Below are 14,395 nucleotides of genomic sequence, written 5' to 3' on the forward strand. Positions count from 1 at the left end.
CGACAAAGTGGATTAACCTAACGGGGCCCGAGCGAAGCATCAATTATCTCCGACATGGCACCCTGTTTTGGGTGGCGGGTAGGCCGGCCCGCTCCCATTCAGATGCGTGCGTGAGTGTTCAAGCATCCAATGTGAGTTGCAAGAGCAGCAGCCCAGCAGCTACGATGAGTCCATATCGGCAGCTCTTCATCGCTGACGTCACACATCTCTCCATTGACATTGCCATCGCCATCGCCATCTCTTCATCTCCATCTCCATCTCTCGCGGGTTGCGTCGCCTCTAACGGGAGTGGGCCAATGGGCAGCCCATATCCGATCTATGTATAAAAGCTACGGGAAGCGCGTAGCTGGGCATCATTCACCTACCGGGAACAGCTCGACGCGCACAGGTGTTCCTTCCGCACCGCACACACTCACAACTAGAGAGAATCTCCGAGAGAGTCAACGATTCCAGCTAACATGAAGGTAAGTCGATCGCATCACGGATCAACCGGAGTCTTTGGATAACAAATGGATAAACATACTAAACGGAACGGTTACTCTCTATGACGGTTAGGTCTTCATCTGCCTCTTGGCCACGGTCTGCGCCTGCAATGCCACCTTCCTGTCGTTACTTGGCGGCGGCGGCGGTGGTGGCGGCGGTGGAGGAGGAGGAAGCAAGACCACATACAATGTGATTGCCACGCCTAGCTCTGGAGGAGGTCACGGAGGCGGTCACGGAGGTGGTCATGGAGGAGGTGGCGGTGGACATGGATATGCCCATGGTCATGGCTACTCGCATGGCGGCGGCGGAGGCGGTGGCTCAGCCCAGATCATTAAAGTCATTCTGCAGGAGGGGCAAGGCTACAGCAATGCTGGTGGATCAGCAGGTGGCATCGTGGCCGGTGGACACAGCTATGGACATGATCACGGTCACAGCCACAGCCACAGTCACGGTCACGGCTCCTATGGCGGTCAGCAGGAGCAAGTCTTTAAAGTCATCGAGCAAGCTCCAGCTCCAGTGGCTTACCACGCAGTAAGCGGCGGTGGCTACTCCTATGACCAGGGTCACTCATCCCACTCCTATGGACAATCGTATGCTTCTGGTCATGGCTATGGCGGCTCCTCATCCTACGATGTGCAGCAGTTCAACGCAATTCTGCCACAGATTCTGCAGTTGGTGCTGCAAGAGGATGCCTTCGGCGGCGGTGGCGGCGGTTCAGCTGGTGTGGGCGCCATCAATGGCCAGCTGATCAATGCATACGGCAGCAAGGGCAATGCCATCATCATGAAGGCCGACCAGGCTCAGGGTGCCTTCTTCAAGAGCGGCCACGTTGTGCAGCGTGGAACACTGAAGGTGATGCGCGTCCAGGACAATCAGCAGCAGCAGCAGCAACATGTGCAGGCTGGCGCTGCTGCCAGTGGCTGGAACAATGGCGGCGGTTCCTCTCATGGCGGTAGTGGCTGGAGCAGCGGTGGCGGTTCCTCCCATGGCGGCAGTGGCTGGAGCAGCGGTGGCTCCCCCGCGCCCAGCGCTGGCTGGAGCAGCGGTGGTCCACCTTCTTCTGCCTGGTAGTGGCACCAGTGGCACCAGTGGCACCGCTACCAGCTTAGTTAGCTAGACCAAATTAATACTTTTTTTTTATCAACTATAAATTTATCTATTTTATATTATTTTTTTTCATAGGCTAGTCCTTCTCGCACAGTCATTGCTTTGTGACCAAAGTACAAACAAAAAAGAAAAAAGAAAAGAAAAACCCCCATGGGCTCAAAGCGCCTCTTCATTGTTAATTTAAATTATTTTGTTAATAAATAAATACATCAACGAAATGCAAAACAAAACAAAAACAAAAACACAACGAACAGATGTAACTTTGTTGTGGTGGTTTCATTTTATTGTTATTATTATTATATCACGACTTTCATTGATGGCCCTCAGCCGCAGCAACAATTTGAATTGATTAACCATCGTTGAAGGCGTTGCGAACTGTTGGACCGGCTCAATACCGAAGCCCAATTCCACAGCTTACAAAATTCCCCCACAAAATTGGAGGGCAAGTTTCCACCTTTCCACGCAACACGGCACACGACCTTCGAAGAAAACACGCGCCGCGTAGCTTGTTGTATTTCGAAGTGGTTTTTAATGAATGATTTCTCTGATTGAAAGCCACACAAACTCAAACAGTTAATGATCTCAGTTGTGGCAAATTAGAACAATTATGACTCCCTTTAGTTGGATTATATTGATTCATTCAACGATTTACATCTTACATATCCGAAATTTGTTTTATTTTACTTTCACTCTGCTTCATGCGATCTTCTCAGCTGTTTGTGTGTGTGTGTGTGTGTGTCACATAGCCGTGGGGCCAAATTGTTTTCGGATGTTTGACCCACTTTACGCGGTTTCCTCTTCACCAGCTGCACAGATTACCCAAGAGGGAGGCGGAGATCATGAATTTAAGTACAACGCTGCTTATACTTTTAAAAAGTATAATAATTCGATTTATTAGTAAAAAAAAATATATAAATACAAATTAGAATAGCTGCAAGAGTCATCGATATAGTCATCGATATCGATACTTGGGGAGCCTTGCAGTGAATCCCATACCGTTTGCCCCTTGGTTCGGGAATCGGGTAGAATGATTGGTAGATTTTAGTTAAGCACACGATAATACAGGCATGGACAGGCCATTTTGGTGGTGTTCTTAATTCTAGGTTTAGTAAATACTTGTGTTGCCAACGACCGGCTAAATTGCACGCTGAAACAGATGGGCCAGCAGCTCGGCCTCGCTCAAATCCATTTTGTACTTCTGGACAATGTCCTGCACCTTCAAGCGGCGTCGCACATGCGGCGGTTGATAGCTGTACACAAACACAAAAAGATCAATATTAATTCGAATAAATCCTTTGCTGTGACTCAAATCTTACTTATCGTTGTCCAGTCGCCGTCTGCGGGATATGTTTAGGGCCGTCTGACGCACCAGATTGCCAACGACGCGTCGACTCAGCACCATGCCATCGACTAGGGGCGTGGCAAAGCTCATGCGACCGGGCGGGCCCTGCAGCTTGACCCTTAACAGTCCCGACAGCAACGAGTGCACGAAGATCACATGACAGTCAGCGGCCCGGGGCTGCTGCAGCGAGTGCAGCTCCTCGCCGGTGCGTGTGTAGGCGAGCAGATCCTCGAGCGGGAAGTTCAGGTAGTCCTCGTAGCTCTCCAGCCACACGAGGAAGATCTTGGCCGGAGCCTGTGCGAGCAGCGTCGGCTTGGTTACGTTCCCCTTGCGACGCGTTGGTGGCACAGGATCCTTTTGGCTGCGCCCAGTGCCCGTGCTCGTGTCCAATTCCAAGCTGAGATTACGCGGCTTTGACTTGGCTGCACCAGTTCCTGCCTCCGACTCGCAACGTGCCCAAACATTGCTCGTGCCAAGCTGATCGCTGCCGGAGAGACTGCCGCCATCGCTCGTGTCGCTGTTGTAGCGAAGATTCCACGTTGTCGGCACCACGAACGCAATCTCCGACGAGACATCCGCCCAATAGAGCACACGCTGTGATCCATTGTAATTGAGCTCGCTGGGCACATTGGATTTCAGCTGCAGCTGCTGTTGCTGCTCCTCTGGCGTTCCCTTTAGCGACCAGGAGTTGTGGGCAAAGCCCGTCCAGCCCGAGTGATCGGCAACCAGCACCGGCCAGCCGAGGGTCTGCAGCATGCCGGCAAAATGCGGATCATAAGTGTGGCTCGTCTCCTCGACCATATTGCCAATTATTTGCTGGGCACTCGTCTGACCCGTCTGCAGGGAAAATTTGTTTTGAATCGGAAATTAGGAATGGAAATTCTTGGTTGCCATTTTGGTTCCTTACCTTAACGTAGAACACATAGACGGTATCGTGGGTGCGGGCACTGAGCTTGTCCAGTCGATCCAGATCGGCGGCAAATGCCGTCGACTTTGTGTCCAGCACGATGAGCGGTCGCTGGGGCGGTGTGCCCAGCGCCTCGGCTGGATTGTGCGGATTGCGTGTCTCGAAGGTGAGAAAACCGAAATGCGAAAGGAATAGCCGTGCGGCATGAAACTCTTGGCACACCAACGGCGGCACGCACTCCTGCGAATGCGACAGACTGTCCACACTGTTGTCCGCCTCCGCCCAGGCCAGCTTCTCGTGTATGCTCTGGTTCTCGAGCAGCGCCTCCAGCTCCCGTATACTGGCGGAACCATACTGCTCGCGTATCTGATCGATGGTGGGTATGGAATAGTCGGCCACGCACGGCTGCACCTTGTCCACGCCGTCCGGGAAGTTCTTTTGCTCGCACTCGGGCCGCTGGCTAACATCGTTCATGGGTATGGGACGGCCGGGATTGATGGCATGGTACTTGATGCCCGACTTGCTGCGTGGCAAGTGTCGCAGCTGCATGGTCCACGCATGTCGGCCAAATGGTCCACGGATCAGCACTGTCGAAACAAACAAAAGTAAAGCGAACAAGTCAAAAACTGATTCAAGACTGCACTCACGTGTCACTGTTGGCTGCGGATCCTGATCATTGCCCAGCGGCTCCTCGAGCAGTGCCAAAATGGTCGAGTTTTCCGTCACAAAATACTTGAACTTGGCAATGGCCTGCTCGGTGCTGGCCGCCGCCGCTGGCACCATCGAGTTGCAGTGCTTCATCAGGGCCAGTTCATCGAGCAGCGATGATATGGACTCGGGGCCACATTCGCTGGGAAAATAGCCAACCTGTTCGAGGATGATGGTGAGCAGATTCTCGGCCGCATCTCGCACCCGCATGGAGGCCGGCTTCAGTTCCTTCTCATCCTTGAACTTGGGTATATCGCCGCTTTTGCTCTGACTCTTGGTGCCCGATATGCCCAGCTCAACCACCTCGAGCACCGTCTGCAGGCAGTCCTTGTCCTGCAGCAAATACGGATGCTGCATCAGCCAGGCGGCGGTGCACTGAAACGCAGCCACAATTGTGCTATGCAGATCCTTGCTGTGCGCCGGCGGTGGCCTCGAGCACTGATAGCATATGTAGTCGCATATCCACTTGACGGCGCGCTTGCACTCTAGAGCGTCTGAGGAGATTATCGTTAGATTCTGACTAGCTTCATAGATTTTCACTAATGTGTCTAAGGTGGGTTGTGGTGTGGTGTGTTTGGTGTGTGGTGTGTTTGGTTTGGTTTGGTTTGTGGTGTTTTGGTGTGTTATTTACATTGATATTTGTGGGGGTTTTTTTGTTGTGGATATACAAACGAAATATATAGAAAATAATTGCAATTATCAATTGTCAATGAGTGTTACGGTTTCGGGTTCGGGGGTTAGATGGTGATTAGAAAAGAAACGAATCGAAAAGTAAACGAAAGAAAGAAAGAAAGACAGAAAATAGTGGCGTTAGTTTGGTTTTGTTAGCATTTCAATCAATTACCATTTGTAAACTTCCTGGCTGCCGCATCGAAAAATTCACAAAAGCAAAAATTGGACAGTCAAAGTGTTAAGGTGGGGTTAAGGATTGGGGGAGGGGGGGTTTGGATTTGGGTTTACACACATTCACAGTGGTCAAGTGGAAAACAAACGAGCAAAAATAAAAGACGACAGAAAAACAACGACATTAACACCAGGAAAACAAATGAAAGAATTATCCACGGCGACACCGCGTCTTGCAATTCCTTTGCAAATGCATTCAAGATCCCGTTAGATAACAATTAGCATGGAAAAACACCCAAGACAGCGGAGACACACGCAAGGTGAATTTATTGGAGCGAGGTGAATAAGCTGCTGGTACTCCCCCACACACAGCGGACGACATCACCTTTATGGTAAATTCAACTTTGAAGCTTAACCTAGGCTTTGGACAGACAAACAAGCGGGATATACACATAGTTGTTAGTAAGGATCCGATCAATGCGTTTGCAAGGGGGAATGAGTAGCACCAAAACCGTTCATGCACATTCAATTATGGAGTGAAGGAGACACGCTACCTGTTTCGCGTATATGCAGCCTGGCCAAGCCGGACAACAGCTCCAGGGCGGCCAGGGAGACATTCAAGTCTGTTTTCCACGACGAGATGAGCCGATGGCAGACCAAATACGTGGCACGCACAAACAGCGCATGGGCATTATCTGTCAGTTGAGATTTGGTGAAAATAAATTTGTAGTCAAATTTGATTAAGAACTTTGCGCGATCGAACGATGAAACAAAAATGAAATGCAAGGGAAACCGAACGGGACACAGAACAACAAAAAATGTATAGAAAATCGTTCTCTTTACCATATGTGGTCACGCCTTCCAGCTCTTGGCCAAACTCAAATGACATGTCATCGGAGATGGTTAAACTTGGATAATCGTGGGCCGAGGCCGTGTCGCGCATGGAGCCCGAACCAGCGCCCATGGTGGCCGTCGTTTGGGCACCCAAGCTGGCCGTGCCAGCGCTGACCAGCGAGGCGGAACGCTCCGAGCAAGCTGTTCCATCAGCACCACAGCACAAAAAAGTTTACACAAAATGCGAAAAAATAAATAAATACAGAACAAATTAAACAACAAAAAAGAATGTGGATACGAAATCAAATCAAGAAGTTAATTGCTGATCTCCTACAAAAAACCTTACCCGAGCTGAGTAGATTGGCCTCGTGGTGCTGTGCACCGCCAGAGCTGTGCATATGAGTGGAGGCCGTGCCCCCCATGTCCGTTTCCTCGAAGGTGACGGCATCCTGGACGCACAACAGCAGACCGCCCAGCAGCATGTGTGTGTTCTGGGCATCTGTTTCCACCTGCAGCGCATTCATCAGAATGTTCATGAGACGCGACTTCAGCTGAATGAATGTGAACATTCTAGGAGAGGTAAAGAAAGGGTGAGGATAAGTGGAAGTCCCTTTGCTGTCACTCCTGCTTACTTTTCGCTCGTCTCGCTGGACAGATCACGGATGGGCAGTGCCTGATAGTGCAGTGGCAGCACCATTATCGACAGCAATATGTTGATGGCCGAGCGCCGGAGCTCCGTGCGATTGAATGCCATGGATTGTGTCTTCAGCTTCAGATCCTTGTCGGGCAGCACAATCTCTAGGGCGGCTATGAAGCCCGGCAGCAGCACATTGATGCCATCCAGATCCAGGCGAAAGAGATCGCCCGAGTGCAGCAGTATGCTGGCCAGCGTCTCATCGCACTCCTTCGACTCGGTGATCTTGAGGCACTGCTGCAGGGCCATGTAGAAGCGAGCCAAATACACTGGCAATATCTCCTCGCCGGTCTTCTTTGCACAAAAGATCTTGCACAGTGTGCCAATGGCCTCGGCACGGCCCGACTCGTACTTGTCGATGGTCAGCGTGGGCGGCAGTGAGGCGGGATCGTTCAGCGAGTTGGGCTGCGACAGCGAAATGGAACCCTTGCGGTGCTCCATGATCATCGACGATGGCCGCTTGCTAGCCTCGCATGCCTGCTCTGTGAGACGAAAATATCCTTTAGATCCTTTAGCTGCTGCAGCTGCTGCAGCTGCTGCTGCTGCTGTGTTCCACTACTTACTCTTGCGATTCTGGCGCCAGGTATCGCCACCTATGTGCGCTGCCTCGAACAGCCACTCGTGGAATACGTGGAGAATGCTGTTACACTTGGGCCGCGCCACCGCCAGCTCAGTGCCGGCTCCCATCGCTGTCAGTGGCAGAGCTGAAAACGCAAAGCAGAGCAGAGCAGAGCAGAGCCGAGGGCGATAGAGAGATAGAGAAAGGGTGAGAGGAGATTGTGAGCGAGGGAAAACATCTGTTAGATTGTTTCAGAAGCGACAAATGTTTCGCACAACACTTACAGTTGATGCTGCTGCTCGCCGAGGGCGGACCCGATGTCGATGTTGGCGTTGTGGGTGCCGCAGCCCCAGCGGCCGAGACCGGAGTTGGTGCCTGGCCACCAGTGCCAGAACCAGAACCGGAGCCAGGGCCAATGCCAGTGCCAATGCCAGGGGCAACGGCGGCACCACCACCACCACCACCACCCGAGCCTTGGACTGGGCCAGCGCTCGTCGAGCCGCTGCTGTGGGTGTAGCTGTTGTTGTTGTTGCTGTTGCTGCTGTTGCTGCTGCTGCCGATCGCATTGCGTGCACCGCCTCCCGTGAGGCCGATAAGCGAGGTTTTGCTCAAGCCTGCACAAAGCATTCGTGTGTGTGTGTGTGTTTGGGTGTTGGAATGTGCGTGTTGTGTTGTGGAGAGAGAGAGAGAGAGAGAGAGAGAGCGGTGGAGTAGAGTAGAGCAGAGCAAGTGTGAGAAATTAGTAGCGAGGCAGTGGCAGAGAGGAGCCTGCCCGCTGCCATCACACATGCAATGTGGCTGGCATTAATTGTGGGCGTACAATAGATAAAATACAATGCATAATGGGACCAGGCTTGGGTCCCGGAACGGGAATTGGAATTCGAATGGGAATCGGAATGGGAATTGGAATGGGAATGGGAATGTGAATCTGCTGCTACGATGCGATGGCAGTCGCAAAGTGGAACACAGTTACTCTTCCACTCCACAGCCACACTCGCGCTCCGAGCAATTACACACAGATTATTCCACTCATGCTACGGAACAAATTATACAAAAACGAAGGAAAAAACTAAAATGCAAAACGTGCATGCGGTGCGCGGTGCGCGGTGCCCCGAGGCAGGTTGCTCTCGTGTCAAGTCATCGTGAAGCTAAAACTAAAACATAAACACCGATCTGGGAGCTAATGGCGAATACAATTAATGGAGCATTAAGTCAACATTCGAGGCAAGCTAAGTAAATCACAGGGAATGCAAAAGCCAAATCAAAAAGCACGACAAATGAAATTTACTTCGGTGTTCCGAAGGCCCAAACGCCCTGGCAGAGCAGTAATAAAGCAACCAATGAAGCGTTTAGCTAGATTAAGTATTCCCAAGTAAACATTTCTATGAGAATTCGGACACCTCTTGCCCCATCAGCACTTTCGGATGAGTGCAATAATTCAATTGCTTAGATTCGGACGTAAAAAAAGATTCTTGTGCTAAAATAATAGAGAAAGAGCTTCTTGGTTCGACACTTTTGATGGTTGGAGGAGGCTCTTCGCACTGCCTTCTGCCAGGTTACAATACAAAAACAAAGCACAACATTGAGTAAAACATTCTAGTTCTAGATTCTAGATGAGTTCTCGCACCCTTTTGCTGCGTTATGGTGGGCGCCACGCTAAAACTCTTGGCCAATCGTCGCTGTAGAGGCGGTGTGGGCGTGCTCGTGGCAGCTGTTGTCCCCAGACTGGCCTCAGCCGTGCTAAAGGATATGCTGCCAACGACTCCGGCCGAGTGGCTGCCACCAGCGCTGGTGCTGCCCACCGCAGAGGCGCTGGCGCTGGACGTCGGCGAGGCTCCACTATGGGAGAGTGATAGCTGCTGCTGCTGCTGCTGCTGCTGATGGAGCTGATTCGGATGCTGATGATGACCGTGATGACCCATGATGGCGTTCAGGGCAGTGCTGGCCGAGTTGCTCATGAAATTGTCGCGCAGGAAGCTGCCAGCGCCATGTAAATGCAAGTGCGGATAGTGAAGATGGTGATGGTGATGCAGATGCTGATGCTGCAGCTGGAGCTGCAGTTGCTGCGCGGCGGATCCGGAGCCGGAGCCCAAACCGGAGCCCTGCTGCTGCTGCAGGCCATTCGCAGATATATTCGAAGCGCTGCTCGAGTGGATAAACTGCTGCAGCGTGGAGGAGGTGGCCTCGTTCAGCGAGTGACGTATCTCCATTAGATTTGTCACGACATTATCCGTCTGCTGTGGCGGCGGCTGATAAACGCCTACTCAAATAGCCCATTTTTCGGTTGGGTTTTCGGTTTTAAGTACAAGTTTTTGTTGGGTTAGATAAGCGAGAGAGATGAACAAACGAACAAGAGAAAGAGAGAGAGAGAAAGAGAGAGTAATACTGGGCTAGCAGCCTACCACAAAAACTATTTGCTACTTGAAGCCTATGGTCGCTGGATGAGAGAGTGAGAGATTGGGGCGAGGGTTCGGCTCTTACCCAGAAACGCATCCACCTGGCTGGAGATGCCCTTCATGGCGTTGAGAAAGATCTGCGGCAGCTGCTGCAGACACGGATGCTGGTGCGTCTCAGCGCCCTTCTCGTGGGTGAGCGCCCACTGCACGAAGTGCGACGATTTGCTGATGATGTGCGGTGAGCAGAGCGCCGTGGGATTTCCGATCATGCGCAAGAAGCGATACCATGTCTGGGCCACACAATCGTTCGACATGCCCACAGGTATCAGCTGGCCATCCTCGTCGGCTGTGGATGGCAGAGAGCTGCATGAGTGACATTTGCCAGAGACACACACTTGTGGGCACCACAAACCATTTTTGAGCTGCGGAAACGCTGGGCCATAGCTGAACTCGAGCAGGCGGGAGGTGAGGGCCAAGTTGACACGATTCCATTGATCGACCAGGGCCACGCGATGCCGCCACATGGAGCACGACTCCTGCAGCGTTTTCCACATCGAGGGCGAGGGGAAGCTGCGCACGCAGGCCAGCAGCCACACTTCAAAGAGCACGGAGAGCACACGCTCGCACAGCTGATCGCCGACATCATCCTTGACGGTGGGCGGCGCCAGTAGAATCTCGTTAATGGCCAGCAGGAAGAGCAGCAGCGTGTCCCACGTCTGACGATCCATCAGCTGCGATATCTGCGCCGTCTGCTGAAGTGTGCGCAGCACCCGATGACACAGCACCGCCTGCCGCTTAATGGTGTCGGCACCTGAAATGGCCAGCAAAAAGGAACTCATTAGTCACGCCCGTATCCCGCCAGCTTCTGGCATCGAAATGTAAATAAGTTCGAGCAACCTACCAAGCGTGGTTTGGTATAGAAATGGCAAGACTTGAAATTTAGATGGGGGTTAATACATAAGACACAGCGAGTGGACATTTATGGGGCAGTGGCGGCAATAGACAGCGGATCGATGGATGTCTGCATTGGCGACTTGATGTACTTACTTTCGCCCTGGCGCGGCACAAACAGATTGTGAAAGTGATTGATTATCTGGCGTGCATACAGATTGGCATCCTCGCATATGGGCTTCGGCACACTGATGCGCGGCTGCGGATGCAGCGCCGTCAGCCACTCGCAGTAGACATTCACGCAGTCCTTGATGGTCTCGTGCTCCTGCAGGGGCAGCGATAGGCCAAAGCAGATGACATCCATGCACCATTTCACCTGTACAGACGAGTCGCAGTTGTCAGATTCACCAACAGATTGATGGCCCATTGATACTCACCTCCTCATCCTTGACCAAATGGCTGGGCTCGGCATTCTGTGTGATGCCCAGATTGGTGCCCAGCTGCTTGACCACCGACACGACCACTTCCCGTCCAGCCGAGGCTGGGAATTTGTTCAGCACACTGAAGCATTGCGCACCGCAGCTGTTGGCCGTAATCTGGGCCGACAGTGAGGCCCATTCAGAGTACATTTCGCTCCCGTTCCCGTTCTGTGTGTATGCTCCAGTGGTGTTATTTCGGCGCTCCAATTAGCGATTCTCTTTTGTCGCAGCTATTCTTCTTTTATGTGTGTGTTGTGTGTTTGTTTCTCTTTTCCGTTCACTCGAATTTCACTTTGTTGACGTCAACATCAAGAGCATTGGAGCAGGTGCGCCATGTTGGCGGTGCTACAAATTTTGCTGTGCCTGTTCCTGCTGCCGAAACCCTGCCCAGACATCGTGCGGTCTCAAAGCAACCCAATTGATATGATTTTTGTTTACTTTTTCACTTTTTCTGCTGCATTTTGATACGAAATTGAGCAGTAATATTGCAATCAGTGTGACCGCGGAATTATCGATCAAATATACCGACAGACCCTCGGAAAATACAGAAACATACACTTTCATTTTCAAAATATACTGTAAATATACCATAAATCTTAAATCATTTTCCTCGACTTTGATCTTCTTTTTAATATTACCATCTGGTTAAGATTCTCAGCGCGTATACTATAATTGTATCCGATTAATAAATCAATTCTGCATGAGGTTGACTAGTTTTCATGACTTATTTTTGTTGGATTGCTTACAATATAAGATCAAACTAAAAAGGTCAAGCAAAAAAAAAGCATAATTCGACAACTTGTTGCTTCTCAACCGGTAGTGGTACAGAGCAGAACAGCTGTGCTTGGGCTTGGTTTCAGTGCTGTGTAACGGCACGCACGTAAAGCTCTCAGTGCTGCAAGGTGTCAGCAAGGCGCGTGGGAGAAAACATCTTTAAAAATAACTAACACAAAGCGAAGACAACTTGCAAACAAAACATGTTTTAAATATCAACTTAACATGCATAGATATTTCTATTTCGAGTTGGGTTTTTTTGGAAAAGCCAAAGCCAAATAAATTGAATTGAGGAAGCGTCGTTTGCATTTGCATAAATTTGCATGCGTTTTGGCAGTTTTGCTGGCTGAACCGAAAAGCATAATAGGGCGTGAACAATGGGATCATAAATAAAGTTTAGCCGAAAAACACTCCCAAAGCAATTTGGACACAGATAGACAAGACGATCAATTTGCACACCGAAGGCGCCTGCCTCTTTGAAAAGAATTCATCAAATGGCGACAAATCGGCAATGGGCGTGGAAGCATTGCGGAAATCCCGCCAATAGGTGTCGCTCCTGCGTCACAGAGTGACGAGCACCTGGCCACTGGCACTGGCACTGGCACCTGTTGAACATCCCACAAGAAGAGGAACAAGTTCTCATTGTTCTGGCATTTGAAAGGCGTTTTATTTCATTCGTAAATAAATAAGTTATGATGCTGCCTCGCATTGTTCGTCAAAGCGAATAATTCCATTATTATTGCGGGGTAGTAGTATCACTAATAATGGCAAACACCTCTCAAGTATCTCCACTGATGTGTGTCTGAGATTTTGAATTTGCATATCGACGCCTTACGAAACTCCGATACCAATTGATTCATATTGTTCTGTGTTGTGTTGTGTTGTAGTTGCCTCTGGCTGTGTTCTTTGGCCGTTTTATTGCTCTACTTTCGAGCGGGTTCTGGCCACTATATAAGATCTCTGTCTCGGCCAAACAAATCAACACAAATCATCCGCCAACCAAGCAATCAACCAAACAACTCAACATGAAGGTGAGTGCACAAACCCCACAGGATAATGGGGCACTCTCCTCCAAACACACACACACACACGCAACTGGATAATACGCCTTCCTCTTTTCAGTTCTTCATTGCTTGCCTCCTGTTCGCCGCCTGCCTGGCCCTTGCCCAAAGCAGTGTCATCCATGGTGCTGCCTACGGCCCAGTGGCTACCGTGCCACTGGTTCGCACCGTTCCCGTGGTGCGCACCGTACCCGTTGTCCGCCATGTGCCAGTGGTGCGTACAGTGCCCGTCGTCCGTCATGTGCCCGTCTACGAGAATGTGGCCGTGGTTCCCTCCGTCGTCCGTGTCGGACATGGCGCCGTCTACGATGCTCCCCTGGCCTACGGTGGCTGGCTGAAACAGAAATAAGTGCAGTGCTCTGTGCCTTATAATCTGCTGCTGACCGCTAACATTAACCGTATAAAACTTGTATAAAACGAATTTTCTTTTTTTTTTGTCTATTAATAAATTATAATACATCGAAAAAAGGAAATAATGTTGCGCAGGATGAGAGAGAGAGATTGAGGGAGAATGTTCTCCGCTCTCATACCGTTTTACCGTTTCCACACGTTTTGCCGTTTCTGCTGTTTCGCACATTTCATCTCTTCTCTCTTCTAATCACAAAATTCATAATTTAACTGCAAAAACATTCATTTTAGCTAATACATTAGCTAAAAATAGCACCATTGAAGTCCATAAAACACACACTTAACATTTAAGCCTCATTCTAACATTATATAATCTGTCTTTATCCATAACATCTGCATTCATAACATTGGCGCCCGCTCTGCAACATTCTTGTGACTTTGCTTTATCAATTTATGCCATTAATTTTATGGCAATCTGGATACTGAAGACTTAGCAATTTGCACTGCATTGCTGTGGAATGTGATTTGATCGAGGTAATCAATATTTTTGGTACCTGTCTGGGAGGCCCATTGAGCAATATCAGACACACGCACACGAACACACACACACACATTAGAGGCTGATTTTCAATGAACTTGTTGTGCGTGCGTGTGTGTGTGTTTTCTTTTGTTTTTTGTTTTGTTATGGTTGTCGCTGTCGTTTTATGTTCATTGGATAGACAATGATGCGTTTTTACACGCGTGAGAAGCCACTTGCATAATCATAATATTGGGCGCTAGTTGACAACGGATTTCGGAACAAAATCAGATTCCAAATTCACCTTGAAATAGCCAATGATTGTGGATGGGGGGGATGGCACTGCTTGGACTGCTGTGAGCTGTGGCCTATGGCCTATTGGTTTGGGGTTGGGCTTGGGTTCGGTTCAGTTAATGGCTCCAAAACGGACAGACAGCGAGCCGCCGTGTGAG

At 50.2% G+C, this 14,395-nt stretch overlaps 3 protein-coding genes across 15 annotated transcripts; 2 read left to right on the forward strand and 1 right to left on the reverse strand.

The window, feature by feature from the left end:
* Positions 1-311: 311 nt before the first annotated feature.
* LOC117899807 (glycine-rich protein DOT1) lies at positions 312-1,742 on the forward strand. The gene is made up of 2 exons (XM_034810087.1): positions 312-464; positions 556-1,742. Exons 1-2 carry the CDS (start codon positions 459-461, stop codon positions 1,552-1,554), a joined length of 1,005 nt encoding a protein of 334 aa, XP_034665978.1. The 5' UTR covers positions 312-458; the 3' UTR covers positions 1,555-1,742.
* Positions 1,743-2,434: 692 nt separating this feature from the next.
* LOC117899345 (ral GTPase-activating protein subunit beta) lies at positions 2,435-11,749 on the reverse strand. 13 transcript variants are annotated; one of them, XM_034809312.1, is made up of 16 exons: positions 11,202-11,749; positions 10,921-11,140; positions 10,286-10,684; positions 9,959-10,219; positions 9,105-9,737; positions 7,762-8,091; positions 7,482-7,622; positions 6,857-7,400; positions 6,571-6,794; positions 6,234-6,425; positions 5,945-6,085; positions 5,392-5,409; positions 4,487-5,041; positions 3,840-4,426; positions 2,907-3,769; positions 2,435-2,840 (listed from the first exon to the last, which is right to left on the reverse strand). In XM_034809312.1, exons 1-16 carry the CDS (start codon positions 11,391-11,393, stop codon positions 2,726-2,728), a joined length of 5,415 nt encoding a protein of 1,804 aa, XP_034665203.1. In that variant the 5' UTR covers positions 11,394-11,749; the 3' UTR covers positions 2,435-2,725. The 13 variants fall into 13 exon arrangements, with proteins under 13 accessions (XP_034665203.1, XP_034665192.1, XP_034665212.1 ...); XM_034809301.1 differs by lacking the exon at positions 5,392-5,409 and having other exon boundaries at positions 4,487-5,095; XM_034809321.1 differs by lacking the exon at positions 5,392-5,409 and having other exon boundaries at positions 11,202-11,748.
* Positions 11,750-12,905: 1,156 nt separating this feature from the next.
* On the forward strand, positions 12,906-13,493 carry LOC117900093. The gene is made up of 2 exons (XM_034810314.1): positions 12,906-13,048; positions 13,140-13,493. Exons 1-2 carry the CDS (start codon positions 13,043-13,045, stop codon positions 13,425-13,427), a joined length of 294 nt encoding a protein of 97 aa, XP_034666205.1. The 5' UTR covers positions 12,906-13,042; the 3' UTR covers positions 13,428-13,493.
* Positions 13,494-14,395: the final 902 nt, after the last annotated feature.

This window comes from Drosophila subobscura, chromosome A (assembly GCF_008121235.1).
Source record: "Drosophila subobscura isolate 14011-0131.10 chromosome A, UCBerk_Dsub_1.0, whole genome shotgun sequence".
In the NCBI taxonomy this organism is placed as follows: Eukaryota; Metazoa; Arthropoda; class Insecta; order Diptera; family Drosophilidae; genus Drosophila; species Drosophila subobscura.

What these genes read in the sequence shown, in the direction of transcription:
- LOC117899345 (XM_034809301.1), bottom strand. Translation starts at nt 11,393, where the DNA reads ATGTACTCTGAATGGGCCTCACTGTCGGCCCAGATTACGGCCAACAGC. An exon ending in CCAGGTGGATGCGTTTCTGG is followed by an intron (nt 9,738 to 9,958) that starts GTAAGAGCCGAA and finishes CTATTTGAGTAG; the next exon opens with GCGTTTATCAGCCGCCGCCA. An exon ending in GCTGCATATACGCGAAACAG is followed by an intron (nt 5,096 to 5,944) that starts GTAGCGTGTCTC and finishes AACCCACCTTAG; the next exon opens with ACACATTAGTGAAAATCTAT.